We start from the raw sequence: 22023 nt of genomic DNA on the forward strand, positions 1-22023 counted from the left end.
AGAGGAAGGGGTCCTTATTGTGAGTGCTAGGAACCTGGCTATCAATATTCAAAGTTCCAGGAGAAGAGATTAATGTAGTTGAAAAATCATCTTCACCACTACCCTTAGCTTTAAAGCACTCACCCTCAATCAACAGTTGCTTTCTTGCTGTCAATTTCTAAGACATCCTTAGAATGTATCAGAGAGTAGCACTTCAATTTCTCCTTCCACAGATTGGTGTTATGCTTAAGTAATGAGGTTAACAATACTTTATGTGCAGCAATAGGATAAAATGAATAGATATGGAATTTTTTTCACACTAGATGTTTGCTCAGGGTACGTCTGCACTACGGGATTATTCCAATTTTACATAAACCGATTGTATAAAGTCGAGTGCATGCGGCCACACTAAGCACATTAATTCGGCGGTGTGCGTCCATGGTCCGAAGCTAGCGTTGATTTCCGGAGCGTTGCACTGTGGGTTGGTATTCCATAGCTATCCCATAGTTCCCGCAGTCTCCCCCGCCCCTTAGAATTCTGGGTTGAGAGCCCAGTGGCTGATGGGGCAAAAATCATTGTCGCGGGTGGTTCTGGGTAAATGTCGTCAGTCATTCCTTCCTCTGGGAAAGCAACGGCAGACAATCATTTCGCGCCCTTTTTCCCTGGATTGCCCTGGCAGACACCATAGCACGGCAACCATGGAGCCCGTTCAGCTTTTTTTTTTTTTTCACAGTCACCATATGTGTACTGGATGCCGCAGACAGAGGCGATACTCCAGCGCTACATAGCAGCATTCATTTGCTTTTGCATGATAGCAGAGATGGTTACCAGTTGTTCTGTACCGTCTGCTGCCAGTGTAATTTGGGAATGAGATGACGGTTATCTGTCCTTCTGTGCTGTCTGCTGCTATCATAGATGCCCCTGGCTGAGATCGGCTGGGGGCGCAAAAGCAAAACTGAGAATGACTCCCCGAGTCAATCCCTCCTTTATGGTTTCTAAAAATAGAGTCAATCCTGCCTAGAATATGGGGCAAATGTACTAGAGAAGCAGTGTATCAGAGAGTACAGCTGCTGCGTGTCAGATCCCGCAAAAATGATGAGCTACATGCCATTCACGGGGGGTGCCCCTGCAACAACCCCACCCGTTGCTTCCCTTCTCCCCCAACCTTCCTGGGCTACCGCAGCAGTGTCTCCCCCATTTGTGTCATGAAGTAATAAAGAATGCAGGAATAAGAAACACTGAGTTTTTAGTGACATAAAGTGAGGGGGAGGCAGCCTCCCGGTGCTATGATAGTCCAGGCAGGACATTAAGCAGTGTGGCGGAGAGGAGCCCAGCATCCCACTGCTATGATAGTCCAGGCAGTACAGAATCTTTTCCTTTCACATGAAAGGGAAGGGGCTGATTGAAGCTCAGCCCCTAGTTGCTATGATGAAGACGGTTACCAGCCGTTCTGTACCATCCACTGGGAATGACCGGGAGTCATTCCTATTTTTACCCAGGCGCCCCTGGCTGACCTCACCTGAGGCAAGCCAGGAGCACTCATGGGCTGATGGTGATGACGGATATCAGTCATATTGTACCATCTGCCACCAGAGAGGGGAGAGGAGCTGTCATAGCATTCTCTCTCAGATCTGAACCTTAGAGTTCAGAAAATGAGATACTAGCATGAATTTCCCTAAGCTTAATTACCAGCTTAGATCTGATAGGCTGCCACCACTCAAAAATATAGTGTTTTGGGGCACTCTGACCTCCCCAACCTTCCCTGGGGACCCCAAGAACCCAGACCCTTTGGATTCTTAAAACAAGGAGAAATAAACCATTCCCCCACCTTCCTCCTCTCAGAACTTCCCTCCGTGGGCTATCCTACGATACTGATCTAACCTCTTAAATCACCATACAGAGAAGCATCTCCCTTCCCTTCCACAAAGAGGCAAACAGGAAGGAAAACAGAGAGAGATTTTATCTCTCTCCCTCCTGTCTCCCCACCCGTCCTGGTGAGTTATCCCAATCTCTTGGGATAAAACAAAGGAAAACAGAGAAAAAACAAACAATCAAATCAGGTTCTCTAAAAAGAAATCTTTTAATAAAAGAAAGGAAAAAGTAAAGAATTATCTCTGTAACTTCAAGCTGTCAATATGCGGAGTCTTATAGCTTACAGAAACCAGAAAGAGACTTTCCTCCCAGTACCAATACAAATCAAAATATTCCCAGCAACTACACATATAAAAGTTAACCAGCCAGATCCACAAATGCAAATAGTGTAAAACAATTAAAGAGCCTAAACCGCCTGTTTTTTACTCACTGCTTGAAAAGAGACTTAGAGAGCCTGTAGTAATGTCTGGTCTCTCTCACACCCTCCGAGAGAAGAACAAAGAACTCACACCCAAACTTCCCTCCACCCGAAATTTAAAAGTATCTTGTCTTCTGATTGGTCTTCTGGTCAGGTGTCCAGTTTCCTGCTTGTAACCCTTTACAGATATAAGAGACATTAACCCTTAACACTCTGTTTATGACAGGAGCGGATACTTCTCTTCACTGCTGCAGCATTGCGTCTACCAGCAGCATTCAGTAGACATAGGGTGACATTGAAAGAAGTCAAGAAACTATTTCTTTCCCTTTTCTTTCACGTGGGGGGGGGAGGGAGTAAATTGACGAGCTATTCCCTGAACCACGCCGGACAATGTGTTTGACCCTACAGGCATTGGGAGCTCAGCCAAGAATGCAAATACTTTTCGGAGACTGCTGTGGACTGTGGGATAGCTGGAGTCCTCAGTACCCCCTTCCTCCCTCCATGGGCGTCCATTTGAGTCTCTGGCTTCCTGTTATGCTTGTCACGCAGCACTGTGTAGCCTGTAGATCTTTTTTTCAAATGCTTTGGCATTTCGTCTTCTGTAATGGAACTCTGATAGAATAGATTTGTTTCCCCATACAGCGATCAGATTCAGTATCTCCCGTATGGTCCATGCTGAAGCTCTTTTTGGATTTGGGACTGCATTGCCACCCGTGCTGATCAGAGCTCCACGCTGGGCAAACAGGAAATGAAAATCAAAATTTCGCGGGACTTTTCCTGTTTACCTGGCCACTGCATCCAAGCTGAGATTGCTGTCCAGAGTGGTCACAGTGATGCACTGTGGGATACTGCCCGGAGGCCAATACCGTCAATTTGCGGCCACACTAACCCTAATCCGATATGGTAATACCGATTTTAGCGCTACTCCTCTCGTTGGGGAGGAGTACAGAAACCAATATAAAGATCCCTTTATATCGATATAAAGGGCCTCGTAGTGTGGACGGGTACAGCGTTAAATCTGTTTAACGCTGCTAAAAATCGGTTTAAACACGTAGTGTAGACCAGGCCTCAATATCAGCATTTCCACAGGGAGGCACAAATCTAATGTCCAATCTGGAAACAATCTCTCTCCATTTCTACTTTTCCTGCCTCCACTGGATTCGCAGCCACAGTACTTTAAGTAGTAGCTTACAAAGTGCAGAGATAATATTCAATAGATTTTGATACAATATTAGGTAATTCAGATATCAGGCAACATTTCCAATCCAGCTTTAACTGGGCGCACAGACAACTTTTCAGGAATAATTAACTCCACTTGGACGTCTCAGTACCTGAGTGCAACTAAAAGAAGTTACATGCCAAGGGACTTTAATTAAACCCACAACTAATTAAAAGTATAAAACTGCACTTGCAGGTGCCTAACAAAAGGCCAGTTTTTGAAAATCTAGTGCTAGTATGAAGGAAAAAACTCTGACTCTGTGAATGCCTGAAATGTTTTGCTTGCTTTTCTGTTTACATTTTTGTCTGCATAACGTTCAACCATTTAGTCAATCTGATTGATTAAAGCCAGTTTGTTATTTTTAATAATACAATGAAATATAATTTAATGCAACAGTATGCATTACTTTGGTATCAGTGTGAATACTTTATATTTACTAAAATACAGCTTTGCTGATAACAGTGAAAAATGAAGGGAGAAACTGGTTTTTCTTTGGCCTTGTTGAATAGATGTTTCCAGCCAAATTTAGTACCCAATATCGCTTTCATAACAGGCCTGATCCTGCAAATGCAGTCCTTACATGGACAAAGCTCCCATTGACTGCAGGATCCAACATCTATAAAACAGCAAAATCACTGTACTGAAGAAAACCGCACTTCAGTGTTTGCTCTTAAAATTCAGACTGAACATTTCACTAGTATTTATTTTATCTATCAGAAAATGTAATATATTTTTATCAACTTTGTTACTGATAGCATTTTTTCTAATTTTTTCCACCATATACAGGCTTTTGTCACTTCTCAGAAGTACCCAGTATATTATCCAACCCTAAAATATCTAATATTAAACTTTTCTCTTTCCAATATTCTCCTAGGGTTCTAAATTATAGCATTTAGTTCTGAAGATTAAAGCACAACCAGTCTTCAAACAACTCTAGAAGAACAGACCAAACATTCATACTAGCCGTCTTAGTTCTGGATACTGAATAGTGGTAGCATACCCAAATGAGAGGCACTATGCCTAGGACTAAGATAGATATTTGATTTAACAAAGTAGTTAATAACCAGGCAACATTCTGCTTAATCTGAGAATTAGTCTGCTCTGCGACCCAGAAAAAAACAGGTTAATAATGAGAGATTTAAAAGTTAAGTAAGTCTTGCGTCTGGGCAAGGATCTCTTCCTATGAAGTTCTACTTCTCTCTCTATTTTCTTCACTCAGTATATCACCTCCTTTTTGAGGATGTGGGTGCGGAGGGAAAGACCTGTTAAATGGCCCATCATATGATACTAGTTCCTGGCTAGTCTACTAATACACTAGGATTTTTTAAGAAGGGATGTTTTGCTTTCTTTCAGGCCAGGTGTGATTGTCAGGATACTTTTCTGAGTTACAGCATGGACACATCTATGAAGTGAAACTTTAGAGGGAGCACCTGAAGCAGCAGAATTTGGGCTTGAGGTCAATTTGTACGCTAGAGACTGTGAGTAGCCAAATATCTGGAACGCCAGAATCTACTTGTAAAATGCATGAGCTTTTCAATATGTAGTAAATCGGTGACTGAAGAAACTGGAACACCATGGAGAGCTACCTATTAATCACCACATGAGTGGCAGCAAATAATCTCAACCTGATCTAATTTAAGGGAGAATCAAGTTCTCACTATAAGGGTGAGTCAACACTCGAAAAATTAGGATCAGTTTTAAAGCCACAGCCAGCAACGGTGCAGCTGTGTCAGTCCTAAATGGACAGTGTAAAAAAGGCTCAAGCATTTTTACTAACATATCATGAAGTAAATTGGACTAGTTACAGGGTATGGCACCATTTGCTGTGAGTCTGGATGGTAGAACTGGGTTCTAAGTAAGGCACTGTTAATGCCTATTAATGCCAGCACAAACACACCATGTCCTGTAAGCAACAAAGATGAATATGAGTCAGAACTCAGTGCTGTGGCTCTTAAGGAACCCTAGAGACTTTTTGGATATCCTCATTAAAGAGCAAGTCAAATTCAACCATAAAAGAGCATCTTGGAAGGAGCAATGGAGAGTTGGATTCTTTTGTTTAATTGGCTGTGGGAATGGGACAGGGCTGTCTGAAGGAAAATATACTGTCATTTTGAGCCAGTATCCAAGAGGCCACCTCTAGATACTGATGTGGAAGCAAGCACAGCTTAATATAAAAGTAAGTTTAACTAAATTCTCCCAAAGATGTCTGAACTTGGAGAACACCTAACCCACAAAAATAGACAGCCAGGAGGAGGTGCCTTCCCCCTTTATAACCAATAGCCTAGTGGTTAAGGCCCTCATACATGATGTGGGAAACATGGATTCAAATCCCCACTCTGATGGATTTAGAGCAGGGGCTTGAACTAAGGTCTCCTACTTTTCAGGTGAGTGCATTAACCACTGGTTATAGAGCCATTCTCATGCTCTTTCTGGCCCAATGACTAAGTATTCCATACACAATGGAACAACTTCAACAGCAGAGACTGAGAGAAACCGATCACAGAATACCCTCACGTAGCTGAGTAGTTAGGTAATCAACTTGAGGATGGGAGTTCTGGGAGCAAGTCTCTGTTCTGAGCATGCCTACTGGATCAGGCCCAGCAGGTAGAGGAATGTCTAATTTGTGAATCCCACTGGGAGTTGGTCACCAAGCTGCTTGGCAGTGTGAGGATTTAGGCATATTTGCACATACCCACCAGCATATGTTTAGGAACCTACAGGACTTACCGGTGGAAACTTAGGGGCCTAGGGACTATAAGTGCCTGTATTAAGCAGCAGCTGAGTGGTGGTTTTGTGAATGCCAGTGGCACTTAGATGCCTAAGGCTGACATTTACACTGGCAGTTAGATGCCAAAGTTCTCCTTGTGAATCTAGTCCCAACCCTAACTCTGGGTAAGAGGGTAACTATTTGCTGCTGCTGTCTTGCTTTGGTGTCCTAATTAACTTTGGAGATAATCTATTTTACTTTTAAATATGTCTCCTGAATTCCTACAGTCCCAATCAGACATTACTCAAGTAAAACTCTCCAAACTCCTTTGAAATCATTGGAGTCACTCTGGAGTTACACCCGGGTAACTGAGTGACTGAGCATGGAAGAAATAAGGCAGGGGTTCTCAAACTTTTGTAGTGGTGACCCCTTTCACACAGCAAGTCTCTGAGTGCGAGCCCCCTTATAAATTAAAAACACTATTATAAATGCTGGAGGTGAAGCAGGGTTTGGGGTGGAGGCTGACAGCTTGTGACCCTCCAGGTAATAACCTCGTGGACTCTTGAGGGGTCACAACCCCCAGTTTGAGAACCCCTGGAATAAGACTTCCATAGTCACTTTTGCCTGAGTGAGGGCTTGGGCACTCCAGAATAACGGAAGTAAGATGAAGTAGAGCATGATGCTGTGTTTCAAGAGCCTAACTTTCTTAGTCAGTTCATAGATTCATAGACTCTAGGACTGGAAGGGACCTCGAGAGGTCATTGAGTCCAGTCCCCTACCCTCATGGCAGGACCAAATACCGTCTAGACCATCCCTGATAGACATTTATCTAACCTACTCTTAAATATCTCCAGAGATGGAGATTCCACAACCTCCCTATGCAATTTATTCCAGTGTTCAACCACCCTGACAGTTAGGAACTTTTTCCTAATGTCCAACCTAAATCTTCCTTGCTGCAGTTTAAGCCCATTGCCTCTTGTTCTATCATTAGAGGCTCAGGTCAACAAGTTTTCTCACTCCTCCTGATGACACCCTTTTAAATACCTGAAAACTGCTATCATGTCCCCTCTCAGTCTTCTCTTTTCCAAACTAAACAACCCAATTCTTTCAGCCTTCCTTCATAGGTCATGTTCTCAAGACCTTTAATCATTCTTGTTGCTCTTCTCTGGACCCTCTCCAATTTCTCCACATCTTTCTTGAAATGTGGTGCCCAGAACTGGACACGATACTCCAGTTGAGGCCTAACCAGCGCAGAGTAGAGCGGAAGAATGATTTCTCGTGTCTTGTTTACAACACACCTGTTAATGCATCCCAGAATCACGTTAGCTTTTTTTGCAACAGTATCACACTGTTGACTCATATTTAGCTTGTGGTCCTGTAAAGGTCCCCGGCCGGGGCTCGACCCTCACTGAGGAGGAGGGGAGCCACACCGGCCTTGATACACGTCGTCTACGTCAGCCCCTTGCTTCAGGGCTGAGCGACGCTGCACAGTCGCTTGGGGCTCCGGCCTTCTGCTATAGGGCGAGGAAACAAACACAAAGTTATAGAGGCTCAGACCCTCTTGGCTCAGGGCTGAGCAACAATAGTTCAGGCAGCTCGAGCCCTTTGGGGCAGGACCGAACGGCGGCACAGTTAAAGGGGGTACGGGTGGCAGGGGGAACGCAGGCCCACCCACTCCACTGCATTCCAGCCCGGGTCCCTAGTAGCGGCTATCACCGCTAACAGTCAGTGGGGTTCCTGACCGCAACACACTGACATGGGTTCACGTACACTTGCAGCCTGACTGAGGTCGGCTGCCCCCGGGCTACTTCCAATCTCCCCCTCTGGGTCTACCTGTTCTGTGGCGTCAGCCCCTGGGAAGTCCAGTAGCATGGGCCCCTCCTGGCTGGGGCTGGGTGGTAGATCCGGCAATACCTCTGGGAAGTCCGGCCAGGCTTGCTCTGGGGGTTCCTTGGGGTAACAGCAGGAATGGGGTGACTCTGGCAGTCCCTCCTCATAGCGGGCGTGGGGAAGCTCCGGCCAGTCAGGGCAACTGCCCTGGGCCTCAGCAGCCTCCCAGTCATGAGCACCTTCTGGCAGGTCTGCTCCCGACAGCAACTGTGCTCCAATTGAGCGCCGCCGGCTGGCTTTTATACTTCTGGGTCGCGATATAGCATTGACTTTTCGGAAATCTATGCAGAACCGGCGGGTGCCGTCTGGTTTGGGCACTAGGACCACCGAACTGCGCCATTCGCTTCTGGATGGCTCGACAACCCCAGGGCCAACATGGCCTGGACCTCCTCCTCGACCTCCTGGTGCATTCGGTACCGCAACAGCCAGGCGGTTTCTTGTATGGTCTTCCCTGGCTCGGTCCAGATCATGTGACGGGCCAGGGTCGTGTAACCCGGTATTGCCGTAAAGGTTCGCCGGAATGCCCGCAGGAGATACTTGGCCTGCTTGCGCTGTTCCTCCGTGAGTGAGCTGCCCAGCGGGGGTTCGGTCACGTCCCCCGTCTGGGCCACCTCGGGGCCCAGCTCCAGTTCGGGCGGGCATGGGTCGATTAGCAGACCCTTCCGGTCACGCCAAGGCTTCAGCAGATTGACGTGATATAATTATGTCTTCTTCCGTCGATCTGGTTGGCGAACCTCACAGGTAACGGGCCCCACTTTCCGAGTTACTTCATAGGGCCCCTGCCAGTGGGCCAATAACTTCGATTCACTTGAGGGCAGGAGAAGGAGAACCCGGTGCCCGGGAGCAAACTCCCGCACCTGCACTTCCCGGTTATAGCTTCGCCCCTGCCTCTCTTGGGCTACTCTCAAGTTTTCCCACGCCAGAGTTCCCACCTGAGTAAGATATTCCCGCAGCTGGAGGACGTACTGGAGGAGGCCTTGGGTTGGGGAAGCTGTTTGTTCCCATGTCTCCCGCATTAAATCTAGGAGGCCCCGCGGCCTTCACCCGTACAATAGTTCGAAGGAGGAGAACTTGGTTGACGCCTGGGGGACTTCACGGATGGCCAGCAGCAGCGGAGGTAGGAACTGGTCCCAGTGGCGCAGCTCCTCCAGGGGGAACTTCTTCAGCATGTCCTTGAGGGTGCGATTAAACCGCTCCACCAACCCATCGGTCTGCGGGTGGTACACGGAAGTGTGGAGCTGCTTCACCCTCAGGAGCTTGCAGACCTGTTTGAGCAGCCGGGATGTAAAATTAGTACCTTGGTCGGTTAGAATTTCTTTGGGTAACCCCACGCGGGCAAAAATCTTTACCAATTTGCCCGCAATGGTCCTGGCCGTGATGCTCCGCAGGGGAACCGGGAGGCATAGTCTACGAGGACCAAGACGTACTGGAATCCGGCCGCGCTTCTGGGGAGCAGGCCCACCAGGTCCATGGCGACCCGTTCGAATGGGGTCTCGACCAGGGGCATAGGGACCAGGGGCGCCTTGGGTACCCGGGGCGGGGCAGCCAACTGACACTCTGGGCAGGAATTGCAGTACTGCTTCACGTCTTCATAGAGCCCCGGCCAGTAAAACCGGGTCCGGATTCTGGCAAGGGTCTTCTCGTGTCCGGCGGCCGGCACGTCATGAGCCAATCTCATCACGGCCTGTCGGTGGCAGCGGGGCATGAGCAGTTGCGTCCACGGCTCCCGCGTGCGGGGGTCTCGATCGACCCGATAGAGCCTGTCTTGGCAGAGTTCAAAGGGGGGCCACTGCGTGGCCTGATGAGGATCGATAACCGACCCGTTGACCGCCGTGAGTTGCTCGTAGGCCCAGCTGAGAGTGGGGTCCACCTGCTGGTCCCGGCAGAAGTCCGTATCAAAGCAGGGTTCGGAGCGGGGCTCCTCCTGTGGACCATCGGCTTCTTGGTCTTCTGCCTCACCCTCCTTGGCGTCCTCTATGGCCTCTGATGGGGGTTCTGGGGTTTCGGCTTCCAAGGCCGGCGTGGACCAGAGGATCTCCTCGAAGGTGGGCCAGTCCCACCCCAGAATCATGGGGTAGGCTAGTCGGGGGGCCAAGCCGACTACCAACTGTCGAGTGATGCCATTCACAGTTAGCCGGACCCGAGCACTCGGGTAGGGTCGGACGTTTCCGTGGATACACTGTAGATGAATCGGCCCCAGGCAGTGATCGGCTGGGGGTCCCAGGGCCTGGCGAACCAACGTTTGGCCACAGCCAGAGTCAATTAGGGCCCGTGTGGCTTGATCCCCAACGACCACCAGGACCGTGAGTTTATGGGGCTGTGGTCGTCGAGCCCGGCCTTCCCCTGCACAGACCTGCCCAAAGCTACATTCCATTTCGGGGCAGTCCCGCTGTAGGTGCCCCACTTTCCCACATCTGAAGCAGGGTCCGACCTCTGGGCATCCGCTCCGGGGAACGGCGGCTCAGGGACTTTGGGGGGGGCTCCAGCAGGCCCTCGGGAGCCCCAGGGTGGAGGCCAGCGGTACAAACTGCGGGGCACAGTCCGGGCGCGGGGTCCGGGGTGCCGGCCAGGTGTCTGGTCCGCGGCTTGGATGTCGCGGCCCAGACATGGTGGTTGCCTTCTTCTCACCACGGGGGTGCTCGGGCCCCGGGGTGGGTGGCCGAAAGGTAGGCCCCGGGGAAGCTTCCGTGGCCAGGAAGCCCTTCATTAGCGAGACGGCCGCCACCAGTGTTGCCGGCCGGTGGCGGAGTAACCAGGCCTTCCCCTGGGCAGGCAGAATATGGACAAAATTGTTCCAGGACCACCTGCTCGGTTACCTCCTCTGCCATCCTGGCTTCCGGCTGTAGCCAGCGGCGGCACGCCTCCTTAAAGCTTTGGGCTACCAGCCAAGGACGGGCACCTGCCAGGTAGTTCTGGCTCCGGAAACACTGCCTGAAGGTTTCGGGGCTGACGTCCAAGGTGTCCAGGATCGCAACCTTCACCCGATCATAGTTCCTGGCCTCTTCCGCCGCCAGCCTGCAATAGGCGATCTGGGCCGGTCCGGTCAGATACAGGGCCAAGAGAGTGGCCCATTGGTCTCGGGCCCATCCCGTGACCAGGGCCACGTGTTCGAAAGTGACCAAGAAGGCCTCAGGGTCATCACCCGGGCCTATCTTGGTCAGGCGCAGGGGGGCAGGCGGACGCGAACCCCCGGTGCCTTCTCCCGGAGTCCAGTCAACGGGGCGGGGCACAGGCTTGATAAGTTGCTGCAGCTGGCTCCCCAGTTGCTGCTGGTGCTCCAGCTGAGCCGCGTGCTGCTGTTGTTGCTGTTGGAGATGAGCGGCATCTCGCTGCTGCTGCTGCTCTAGTTGGGCGGCATGCTGCTGCTGCAGCAGTTGGGCTGCCTGCTGTCGTTCCTGGCTCTCCACCAGCAGCTGGAATAGCCACTCCATATCCATGTTCCCTGGCTGGGAGGGGGTGTAATCTACCACCCTCCGACCGGCCCCTTCTCACAGGGGCGAGGGTTACAGTCCCTGGTCAGGTGCCACTTGTAAAGGTGCCCGGCTGGGGCTCGACCCTCACTGAGGAGGAGGGGAGCCACACCAGCCTCGATACACGTCGTCTACGTCTGCCCCTTGCCTCAGGGCTGAGCGATGCTGCACAGTCGCTCGGGGCTCCGGCCTTCTGCTATAGGGCGGGGCAACAAACACAAAGTTATAGAGGCTCAGACCCTCTTGGCTCAGGGCTGAGCAACAATAGTTCAGGCAGCTCGAGCCCTTTGGGGCAAGACTGAGCGGCGGCACAGTTAAAGGGGCCCGGCCCTTGGTTCAGGCAGGGCACCAAACACACAGTTACAAAGGCTCAGACCCTCGTGGCTCAGGGTTGAGCAGTCAATAGTTCAGGCAGCTCGAGCCCTTTGGGGCAGGACCAAGCAGTGGCACAGTTAAAGGGGGGCCCAGCCCTTGGTTCGGGCGGGGCACCAAACACACAGTTACAAAGGCTCAGACCCTCGTGGCTCAGGGTTGAGCAGTCAATCACTAGACTTGATGGCCTCCTTAGGCCGGGGAGAGGGGGATTCTGCCACCCGGGTACGGGTGGCAGGGGGAACGCAGGCTCACCCACTCCACTGCGTTCCAGTCCGGGTCCCTAGTAGCAGCTCTCACCACTAACGGTCAGTGGGGTTCCTGACCGCAACACACTGACATGGGTTCACGTACACTTGCAGCCTGACGGGTCGGCTGCCCCCGGGCTACTTCCAGTCTCCTCCTCTGGGGCTACCTGTTCAGTGGCGTCAGCCCTGGGAAGTCCAGTAATATGGGCCCCTCCCAGCTAGGGCTGGGTGGTAGATCTTGCAGTACCTCTGGGAAGTCCGGCCAGGCTTGCTCCGGGGGTTCCTCAGGGTAACAGCAGCGATGGGGTGACTCCGGCAGCCCCTCCTCGTAGTGGGTGCAGGGAAGGTCTGGCAGTTTCTCGTCGTAGCGGGCGCGAGGAAGCTCTGGCAGCTCCTCGTTGTAGCGGGTGCAGAGAAGCTCCGGCCAGTCAGGGCAACTGCCCTGGGCCTCAGCAGCTTCCCAGTCATGAGCACCTTCTGGCAGGTCTGCTCCTGGCAGCAGCTTGGCTCCAACTGAGCACCGCCGGCTGGCTTTTATACTTCCAGGTCGCCTCCTGACCCTCTGGAGGGGCGGGTCCAGTGCCCTGAGGCCCCACCCCTTCCGGCCTCTGGCGGGGCTCGACGCTCCCTGAGGAGTCGGGGAGCCACACCGGCTCGCTACAGGTCCACTATGACTCCTAGATCTCTTTCTGCCATACTCCTTCCTAGACAGTCTCTTCCAATTCTATATGTGTGAAACTGATTGTTCCTTCCTAAGTGGAGCACTTTGCATTTGTCTTTATTGAACTTCATCCGGTTTACCTCAGACCATTTCGCCAATTTGTCCAGATCATTTTGAATTTTGACCCTGTCCTCCAAAGCAGTTGCAGTCCCTCCCAGTTTGGTATCGTCTGCAAACTTAATAAGCGTACTTTCTATGCCAACATCTAAGTCGTTGATGAAGATATTGAACAGAGCCGGTCCCAAAACAGACCCCTGCGGAACCCCACTTGTTATACCTTTCCAGCAGGTTCATGGCTGGTAGAGTTACAACCTTTGGACTCACATTCTCAAGTTTTGTCAATATATGTAAATGAATATTAAGTATTGAGTCAGTGAACAGTTATGAACTACTATAACATAACAGAGTACATATTAAAGGCAAATGAACTCTAAACACTCACTTATAGTGAAGCATAGTTATTTTATGATTTTGCTAAATGCTTTAACTACATCAGTGTTCTACCTTCATTTTTATTAAATACTGAGGTGTTTTCTGGAGCATGAGGCAATAACCTAAAATACAGTTAAGCTCTCTGTAAAATTAAGGGTATATACTTAGCCCTCTAAGGATGGGTCTGCTGAGGCTTCCAGTCACTGTTATTGGGTGGTCCACTGTTGTGGTGGAATACTTAAAAAAATATGTATTTAGATCTGTAAGGTGTTTTTATAAAGCCTCGTTAAACACTCTCTTAAATAAAGTAAATTTAAGTAATCCTTTGCCTGACATGCTTGCTGTAGCATTTGACATTTCAAGAAGCTGCCTTAAGAATCAGCCGAACAATTACCTGTAACAGGTTTTCTCTTTTCTTCAATACCTACGAAGAATGAACAATCCGAGCAGCCAGTAAGGAAGTGCATAACTGTAACATGTTTTTATATAAGCAGAAACATCCAAGCAGTGCATATGGTGCTAATATTGATCAAAGACAGGACACAAATCCAGACAGAATTACATATGAAAAAAGAGAGTAAGGATGGTGTTTTCAAAACTGCTAAACATCACCTAACTCTGCTCCCAGTGAAGTCAGTAATAGAATTCCCATTGATGAAAATGGGAGCTGAGTTAGGCCTGCACTGAGCACTTTTTGAAAATCTCACTCTAAAGCACATTTTACTATACAAAATTCCATAAGGAGCAAATTCCATACATATGCCATGGGGCATGAAGGGTCAATACATATCACCTCTGGAAATCTGGGTTCTAATACTCATTAAACTCACAGGCTGAAATTCATCCCTGTTTAAAGAGTAGAGCAGAAGGCCTATGCACCATGTAAACCTTATTCTGAAGTCTCAAATGAGACTTGAATGGTGTTTAGGCCTTTCACTGGGGCCACCCCTCCTCCCAGGGACCCCTTGGACCCAAACTATGCAGCAGAGACACTCCAAGCTAGGGACACTAGAGCCTAGACTGCCTCCTCACCATCCCAGGCTATGATCTTACAGGCAAACTGCAGGAGAGCAGTCAGACAGAGACTCCAGCCGATAGCACCAGAAGCAGCCAAAGCTGGTACCTTTGGACTCTGGAAACTCCAGTCCAAACTTTCTCTGCCCTGTGCTGATTGGCTGTTTGCTCCAACTTTCCCCCTCCCTCACAATTTCTTCACCCCAGCTTTACTCCACACCTGCCCCTCTCCTCACCTACCCTTGTCTCCCTCATCCCTTCCTTTTTCTTTCCGTTTAGCTTAGTGGTTCTCAAACCTTTGTATTGGTGATCCCTTTCACACAACAAGCACATAGTGCAACCCCTCCTTTATAAATTAAAACCTTTTTTTATATTGAACACTACTGTAAATGCCGGAGGCAAAGCGGAGTTTGGGGCGGAGGCTGAGAGCTTGCGACCCCCATGTAATAACCTTGTGACCCCCTGAGGGGTCACAACTACCAGTTTGAGAAGTCCTGATTTAGCTGATACCCTCCCTCCAAAAAAGAACAAAGAAAAAGAAAGAAAATAAATCATGGACCTAACATGATGTTTGCTGCCATCACATTGTTTGCTCTGCTTGTGTGTTATACCCGTTTCCTCACCCTATGTCTGTCCTTTCTGTTTAGACAATACAGTCTCATTGTTTCCTTGCACTCTCCAATATGTGTGTATCCATCTGTCATCTCTTCTCTATTAGATTGTAAACTCTTTGGGTCAGGACCATCTTTTGGTTCTGTGTTTGTACAGGTCCTAGCACAGTGAGGTCCTTGTCCATGACGGGGGTTCCTAGGTGCTACAATCATCATCATTAATAACATTCTTGGTTTAACATAATTTTAACTGAGAATAGAATCTAGGTTTCTGGCTTTATTAAGTGCTATTAGAATCTGAGCAAGAATAACATGTCAATGTGTAGTATTCTCTAGACTCTCTGAGACTGTTCTGTAGTTGTTAATGTTAAAAACTCAGTTTTACTTTATTTTTATATAGAAATGTAAATAGAAAAACATCAGATCACATTTATGGCAAACAGAAATTTTAGTATTTTTAAATATTCATGTTTATTGAGTGAAATCAAAAAGTATTTTAAACAGAAAAATGGCATTCTTTGATACTTTAAGTAGAACCAGAGAAAATGGTTTAACTGTAACACTTCAAGAACATGTAAATTCAATTATCTGAACTCTCTCAAAACCTCTGAAAACCCCTCAATATGGGTTTTATAATGAAAATCGAACATTTCTTTAATTGCAGGATAACCAAGTCTACAGAAAATGTTTAAAGAAAGGAGTTTGAGTCTATATTATTGGCTATATTAGAGCTGTAGTACAAAAAACAGAATGCAAAATCTGTCCAAACAAAATATGTAGTTGAGAGTTATTTCATTTCAATATTCTCTGAAACACATATACTGTTCTGAGGTTTGATCTCATTTTCAACCTACAAGCAGTGGATGAGTAAGCAGCCTATAAAATAATTTGATATCCATTCCAGCACTTCCTACCCACCTCTTGAAACAACATTTAATAACATATTCCAAGACAACCAGGGAACTTGTGAAAAAGTAATAATCTAGGGTCTTGATTAGCAATCATTTAACAGAAAGAATTCTCCCTTCTGTTCTGTTCTTGTGTGTATTCCACTAAAACAGGACCGTTGTATTTAGCCCACCTTGCTCTCTTTCAATTTAAGCCCTGAGGAGCCCTCACAAGTAAAAAGTAAATGAAATTCATGCGCATTTTTCATAAGAGGCTGAAGTACTCAGCCATTTTTTATATGTGAGAGCACATTAAGCCTACAGAATGCAATGCTATAAAAATATATTAAAAGCTAAGATGTGTATCTGAAATACACACATTAAAACATACACACATTATGATAGAAAACATAAACACTCGGCACTGTACATAAATTCATACTGTGACTATCATGCAGTTATGTGCACTGCTTGTTGAAAATTCACTTCTACTGCTATGCAAATTCAATGATATGACAACTGTTAATTCATTAGAGCTACACTGATTTACAGCAGTTGAGGATCTGGCCTCATGCTTTTACATTTGCATTCAATAGATTAAAATTAAACTACATCTAAAAACTACTAAACACTGAAAGGTTAAATCTTCAAGTATTTGATTTTTAATAACTATAGGTAGCATAGGATTTTATTAATTTTTAAAAATATTTTCAAATCTAAGGAACATTCCACCCAGAGCATGATGTGTACTCCTTTTTCTATATAGCATCTTCAGGGTACAATCCTGCTCTCAAGTCAGTGGCAAAGTGCCCATTCACTCCACTGGAGCAGGATCGGACCCTGACCCTCTAATGGGGAACTTCTAGTATTGGAAATTACTCCATAAAATCAAATATTTCAAATGTTTTCAACCCTACCTTGTATTCTTTTGGACATGTTTCCAGAGGTACAATATTATGTATAGGATAGTGTTTATGGCTAGGACACAGCTCCTGTGACAAAGAATCATGGAAGTTAGAGATACGGAGGATTATTGAGTCATCCAGTGCGTATACCTACCATTGCAGAATTATTCACTAGAGTATATTCTCCTGTATATTGCTCAGACCAGACTCAAATATTTCAGGCAATGGATTTCAACTATTATTTCCCTTTCAAAACTATTCCACAGGTCATAGGTCTCACCATTAAGAAATTGTTCCTAACATTCAGCCTAAATGTACCTAATGGCCAAAACCTTAAACATTTCCTCTTCCTCCTTAAGGTAAAATTATGCCCTTCACCCTTTGGATCCATGCAGAAAGGCCTGTACAATTTCAGTCTGTGCACTTAGGACAGGAAAGGAATGTTCCCATAGTGGCACTACCTTCTCTAAGGGCTTGTCTACATGAACAGTTGGTGCACAGCAAGCTGAGGTGTAAAACTACCCCACACTAGCCTGCTGCACACTAACAGTTTCCCAGTATGCTCTTGATCTACTTCAGTTTTAAAGTGGGGTAGATCAAAGCATAATTGGGAACTGTTACAGTGTGGCATCAGGCTCCACGCTGACACTTAGTGAGCAGCAGGATAGCGTGACATAGATTTACACCCTAGCTTGCCACAAACTAGGTGTTCATATGGACAAGACCTAAGGTCTTCTGCAAGGTGCTGGCAACTCCTGGAGAGACTGAGTGCCCTCAATTCCTATTGAAGCCAATGTAAATTGAAGGCACTCAACACCTCCAGGAGTTATTCAGAACCTTGAATAATCCAGATGTAAAGTGAGGAAGGCCATGATTCTACTTCTTTACACACCAGCCTTCTGTGGTGGTCCTCTTTGAAGGACCACGCACTGCAAAAAGCACACTGGTGTAATGGCTGCCCTCTCTGCAAGCACTTGCTGGGTTTTGTCCCTCCAGTGTGGCACTGCGGCTTAAAATGCAAACGAGACCTTGGTGTTTACAAATACTCATAGGCTGCTATTAGTCATCTTTTAGCCAAGCCCAGCTAATCTTCCAGTACAAGTGTTCATATTTAGCTGCTCATATTTAATCTTCCCTCCTACAGAAACTTTTTAAAAATTTGCTACTTTTTCATTAATTTTCCCCAGTTTTCCCATATCTTCCTAATGTCGAGATGCCCAGAATTGAATAAAAGTATGCATGGCCTTGCCAAGTGCACATAAAGAAACACTGTAACGGGTGGCCAAACTTACTGACCCTCCGAGCCACCTGTGATAATCTTCAGACGTTGAAGAGCCGGATGCCTGTGCTGGGGCTTCTACATTTGGATTATTTTCCCCAGATGCAGCAGCTTGCATTTTCCCTGCCTTAGGGCCTAATTCTTTTCTCATGCTGATATAAATCAGGAGTCACTCCACTGAAATCAATGGAGCTGCACCACTGTAAAACTAGTGAGAGAAGAATCAGGCTGAATATATTATTTACATATTTAATAGGTTTCAGTTCTTAAAGTATTCAGCATCTTGGTAAAATGTACAGCTTTGCCCCTAAATAGCAACCTTTTGAGGGATTGGTGCTAGTATTTTTTAAGAAATAAAATTTAAAAAATGAAACGGTTTTCTCAACATAGTACACTGAGAAAATGTTTAGAGTTAGACTTAATCTACACCATAGTAAAGATATATTCTATAAAATTTGGCAGGAGCTTAGTTCTTAGTCTGAATGCTATGCTTGTTTTTAAATTTAAATAATAAACAATTTTTTGAATAAATATTTTAGCTTAAAATCATATTTGGTCAGATTTGGCTGTCAATCAAAGCTTATGGTGGACTCTTCACTCTGTCTATCCAAGGAAATATGAACAGGACCACACAAAATGGTTCCACTGTGTTATTTCTTTCACTGCTATTTCATTAAAATAAACTCCTTAGCACAAAAACTTACTTGTCATTTCCCACTTCTCAAAGATATCACAAATAGCTTAGTTTTAAAATTCTTACCACTTTTCACTTTGTTGTGTATTTGAAAATATATTTGGAGAAGATCCACTTATTTTCCTCCTTTCTGTTCATTTTCAACCACATTACTGGATTTTAAATACACATGATTAAATAACTTGATTCTCTTGGCTGATTATCCTGAACAGTGAGACCTATGCACGTCAAAATTGTGTGTCATATTTGTGTTGGTTCCTGTGGTCAGTGATGCTGGAGAAAATCTTTGATCTTACTGTACATGTTCCTCTGTCCATGTCTCCTTTGATACTTCCTGGAAGAGCTCCTGCCTTTGGACACAGAATCTATTTTCTTGTTCTCCTGTGAGATAGACTTCAGGCCTGATACAACTCCCACTGATGTCCATGAAAAGTTTCTGTGACTCTATGGGAGCTGGACAGAGCCTTTATTTCCCAACCTGTTAAATAGCTTGCCTACAAATCTGATCCCTCTCCTGTCAAATGTATATAGTTCTGAACACCACTATTCTTTCTGGAAACAGTTTAAAACTATGGACACAATGTGTCACCCAAACTCCTTGGTTCAGATTGAATTCACATTTAATTTGGAAGGTGGGCTTTCCCTCTCCTCTCCAAAGAACAAAAAGCAAACCTGCTTTAAGCATTCCCTGTGTTTGACTGGAATACTCTGCTGAATGCAGTGGCATATCTAGGATATATTTAGGAAAGGGAGGAGGTGTTTTTTTAGGAAACCCAGTCTAGAGTGTCTGATAGTCACAGATGAAAAGTCAAAGTCCTCTAAATTCCTCTATAAATCACTCCTGTGAGGCAGTTGGTCAACTGAGACTTCCATTGTTCTGCTAAACTCTTTTCATTTTGTTACATTATCTTCCCATCCTCCTTCAACCTATTTGTCTGTTTTGTCCACCTCTTGCACCTTGTCTGACACTTAGGGCATGTCTACACGTACAGCGCTGTAGCAGCACAACTGTACTGATGTAACTGCGCTGCTGCAGCTTGTCTGGTGGAGACGCTCTATGCCAATGGGAGAGATACTAGTGTAGATGTTGTCAAATACTAGTATAGATATTGATATAAACACTTTAGACCTGGAATATTCCTTAGGAAATGTGGAGTGATTTATATAACTCCCTCTCCCAATAGATTTTGTTGTCTTATGACGATTATTGAAAACCAGTACTATCCTGAGGCAAGCAGTGCTGTCTGGTTACTCTAGTTACTAGTACATATGTAACAGGAATGGTGGAGGTATTCAATTGCTGAAGCACAGATAATACAAACAAAATGTATCTGCTGGCATTACAATACAGTACAGTTATGCTGCAGATATGCTCAGAGGCTGTGCCATGGAGATCGGTCAAATTTAAGACAAGACACAACAAGTGACTATAGCAAATAGTCCAAAGAAAGGGAGGGGTGGAATGAGAGTAACAGTAATGGGATTACAATGCTACGTAGTCAGGCTAGTGCACAGCTTGGTGTTTCCAGACAATTTAAAAGTCATCTTCTTGTTTAAATAGGTACATTAGTGAATACATTGTTATTAGTAATCACACTAGCCCTTCACCTAGCAACATCATTGTTTTGCATTTCACAGTTTCAGTGCAAGTCTTCGTTCTTTTCCAGGTGTCTCCTTCATCTATGCAGGCTGTGGTTCAATTCCACGCTCCTCCACAGACTTCCTGAATGACATTGGGCAAGTCACTTAGCCTTTCTGGGCTAGATTCACAAAAGGATTTAGGCATCTAACTGCCATTCTAGGTGCCTAAATCCCAGTATCATCACCACTGGGATTCACAAACCCCCATTCAGCTGCTGCCAAACCCTGTAGGTGGCTAAAAACCACTTGGCACCTACATTTTTTGCTGATAAGTGTCTGTTACTGCTTCTGGACACATCCATTGCTATCCATGCCAGGCATCTAGATGCCACGCCCTGGGATGATTCATGCGCTGGGGGAAGATAGGCATTCTTCTACCTAACCTCCCTGTCAGGCCAGAGCTAGTAAGTGTTCTCAGAGCTCACCTACTGGATTAGGCACTTGTAGGTGAACTTCCACAGACCAGCCTCAGAGAGGAGGCCCTCCCTTTTAACTTTTAGCTTAGTGCTTAAGACGCTCACCTGGGATGTGGGAGACCCCTGGTTCAAGTCACTCCTCCACCTGAGGTGGAGAAAGGATTTGAAAATGGATTGCCATCTCACTAAAGATTGTAAAGTGCCTTAAGATCCACTGATGAAGAGTGCTATATTAGAGCAAGTATTATTATTACTATTATCTTTGTGTATCCTCAGATTCATTCTTGGTTGGAGCCACTTCAAATCTATAGAAGCAGAATGCCCACAGTTTTCACAAAGGTCTGTGTCCACAACACCGTTGGTAGTTTCTGGATGATTTAGGCTGCCATGGATCACATCTGATCTTTTCTTTGAGTTTGCGTTTATTTATTGAGAATAGATAGGTCAAATTGGCAGTGACTTTGGAGGGGTTTTGCCTTTCTCTGCAGCCTATGGGTGTGGGTCACTTGTCAGGATTATCTGGGTATATCACACTTGATCTTTTCCCTGACATTTCAGGGACCTTGGGCACTGGTGCACTTCGGTCATTCCTACTCTCTTCTTGTAGCATTAAAAAAGGTTCAGAGAAGGGCAACTAAAATGTTTAGAGGTTTGAAATGGGTCCCATATGAGGAGAGATTAAAGAGGCTAGGACTTTTCAGCTTGGAAAAGAGGAGACTAAGGGGGGATATGATAGAGATATATAAAATCTTGAGTAGTGTGGAGAAAGTGAATAAGGAAAAGTTATTTACTTGTTCCCTTAACATACAAAGTAGGGGAGGGATAGCTCAGGGGTTTGAGCATTCGCCTGCTAAATCCAGGGTTGTGAATTCAATCCTTGAGGGGACCATTTAGGAACCTGGGGTAAATATCTGTCTGGGGATTGGTCCTGCTTTGAGCAGGGGGTTGGACTAGATGATCTCTCGAGGTCCCTTCCATTCCTGAGATTCCGTGATTCCACGAAATTAAGGGGCAGCAGGTTTAAAACAAATAAAATAAAGTTCTTCTTCACATAGTGCACAGTCAATCTGTGGAATTCCTTGCCTGAGGAGGTTGTGAAGGCTCGGACTATAACAGGGTTTAAAAGAGAACTAGATAAATTCATGGAGGTTAAGTCCATTAATGGCTATTAGCCACGATGGGTAAGGAATGGTATCCCTAGCCTCTATTTATCAGAGGGTGGAGATGATGGATGGCAGGAGAGCGATC

General features: G+C 46.3%; 1 protein-coding gene across 2 annotated transcripts in view; it reads left to right on the plus strand.

The window, feature by feature from the left end:
• ANAPC10 (anaphase promoting complex subunit 10) overlaps positions 1–22023 on the plus strand; it is a 271815-nt gene that overhangs the window by 98356 nt on the left and 151436 nt on the right. Inside the window, exon 7 of one of the 2 annotated variants that reach the window (XM_030563684.1) lies at positions 4842–5058. The exons of the other annotated variant lie outside the window; for it this stretch is intronic. Coding sequence (XP_030419544.1) covers positions 4842–4901 — 60 coding nt within the window. The 3' untranslated portion in view covers positions 4902–5058. Of the gene's footprint in view, positions 1–4841; positions 5059–22023 lie in introns of those variants that run through there. 2 annotated transcript variants of the gene reach the window in all.

This window comes from Gopherus evgoodei, chromosome 5 (assembly GCF_007399415.2).
Source record: "Gopherus evgoodei ecotype Sinaloan lineage chromosome 5, rGopEvg1_v1.p, whole genome shotgun sequence".
In the NCBI taxonomy this organism is placed as follows: Eukaryota; Metazoa; Chordata; order Testudines; family Testudinidae; genus Gopherus; species Gopherus evgoodei.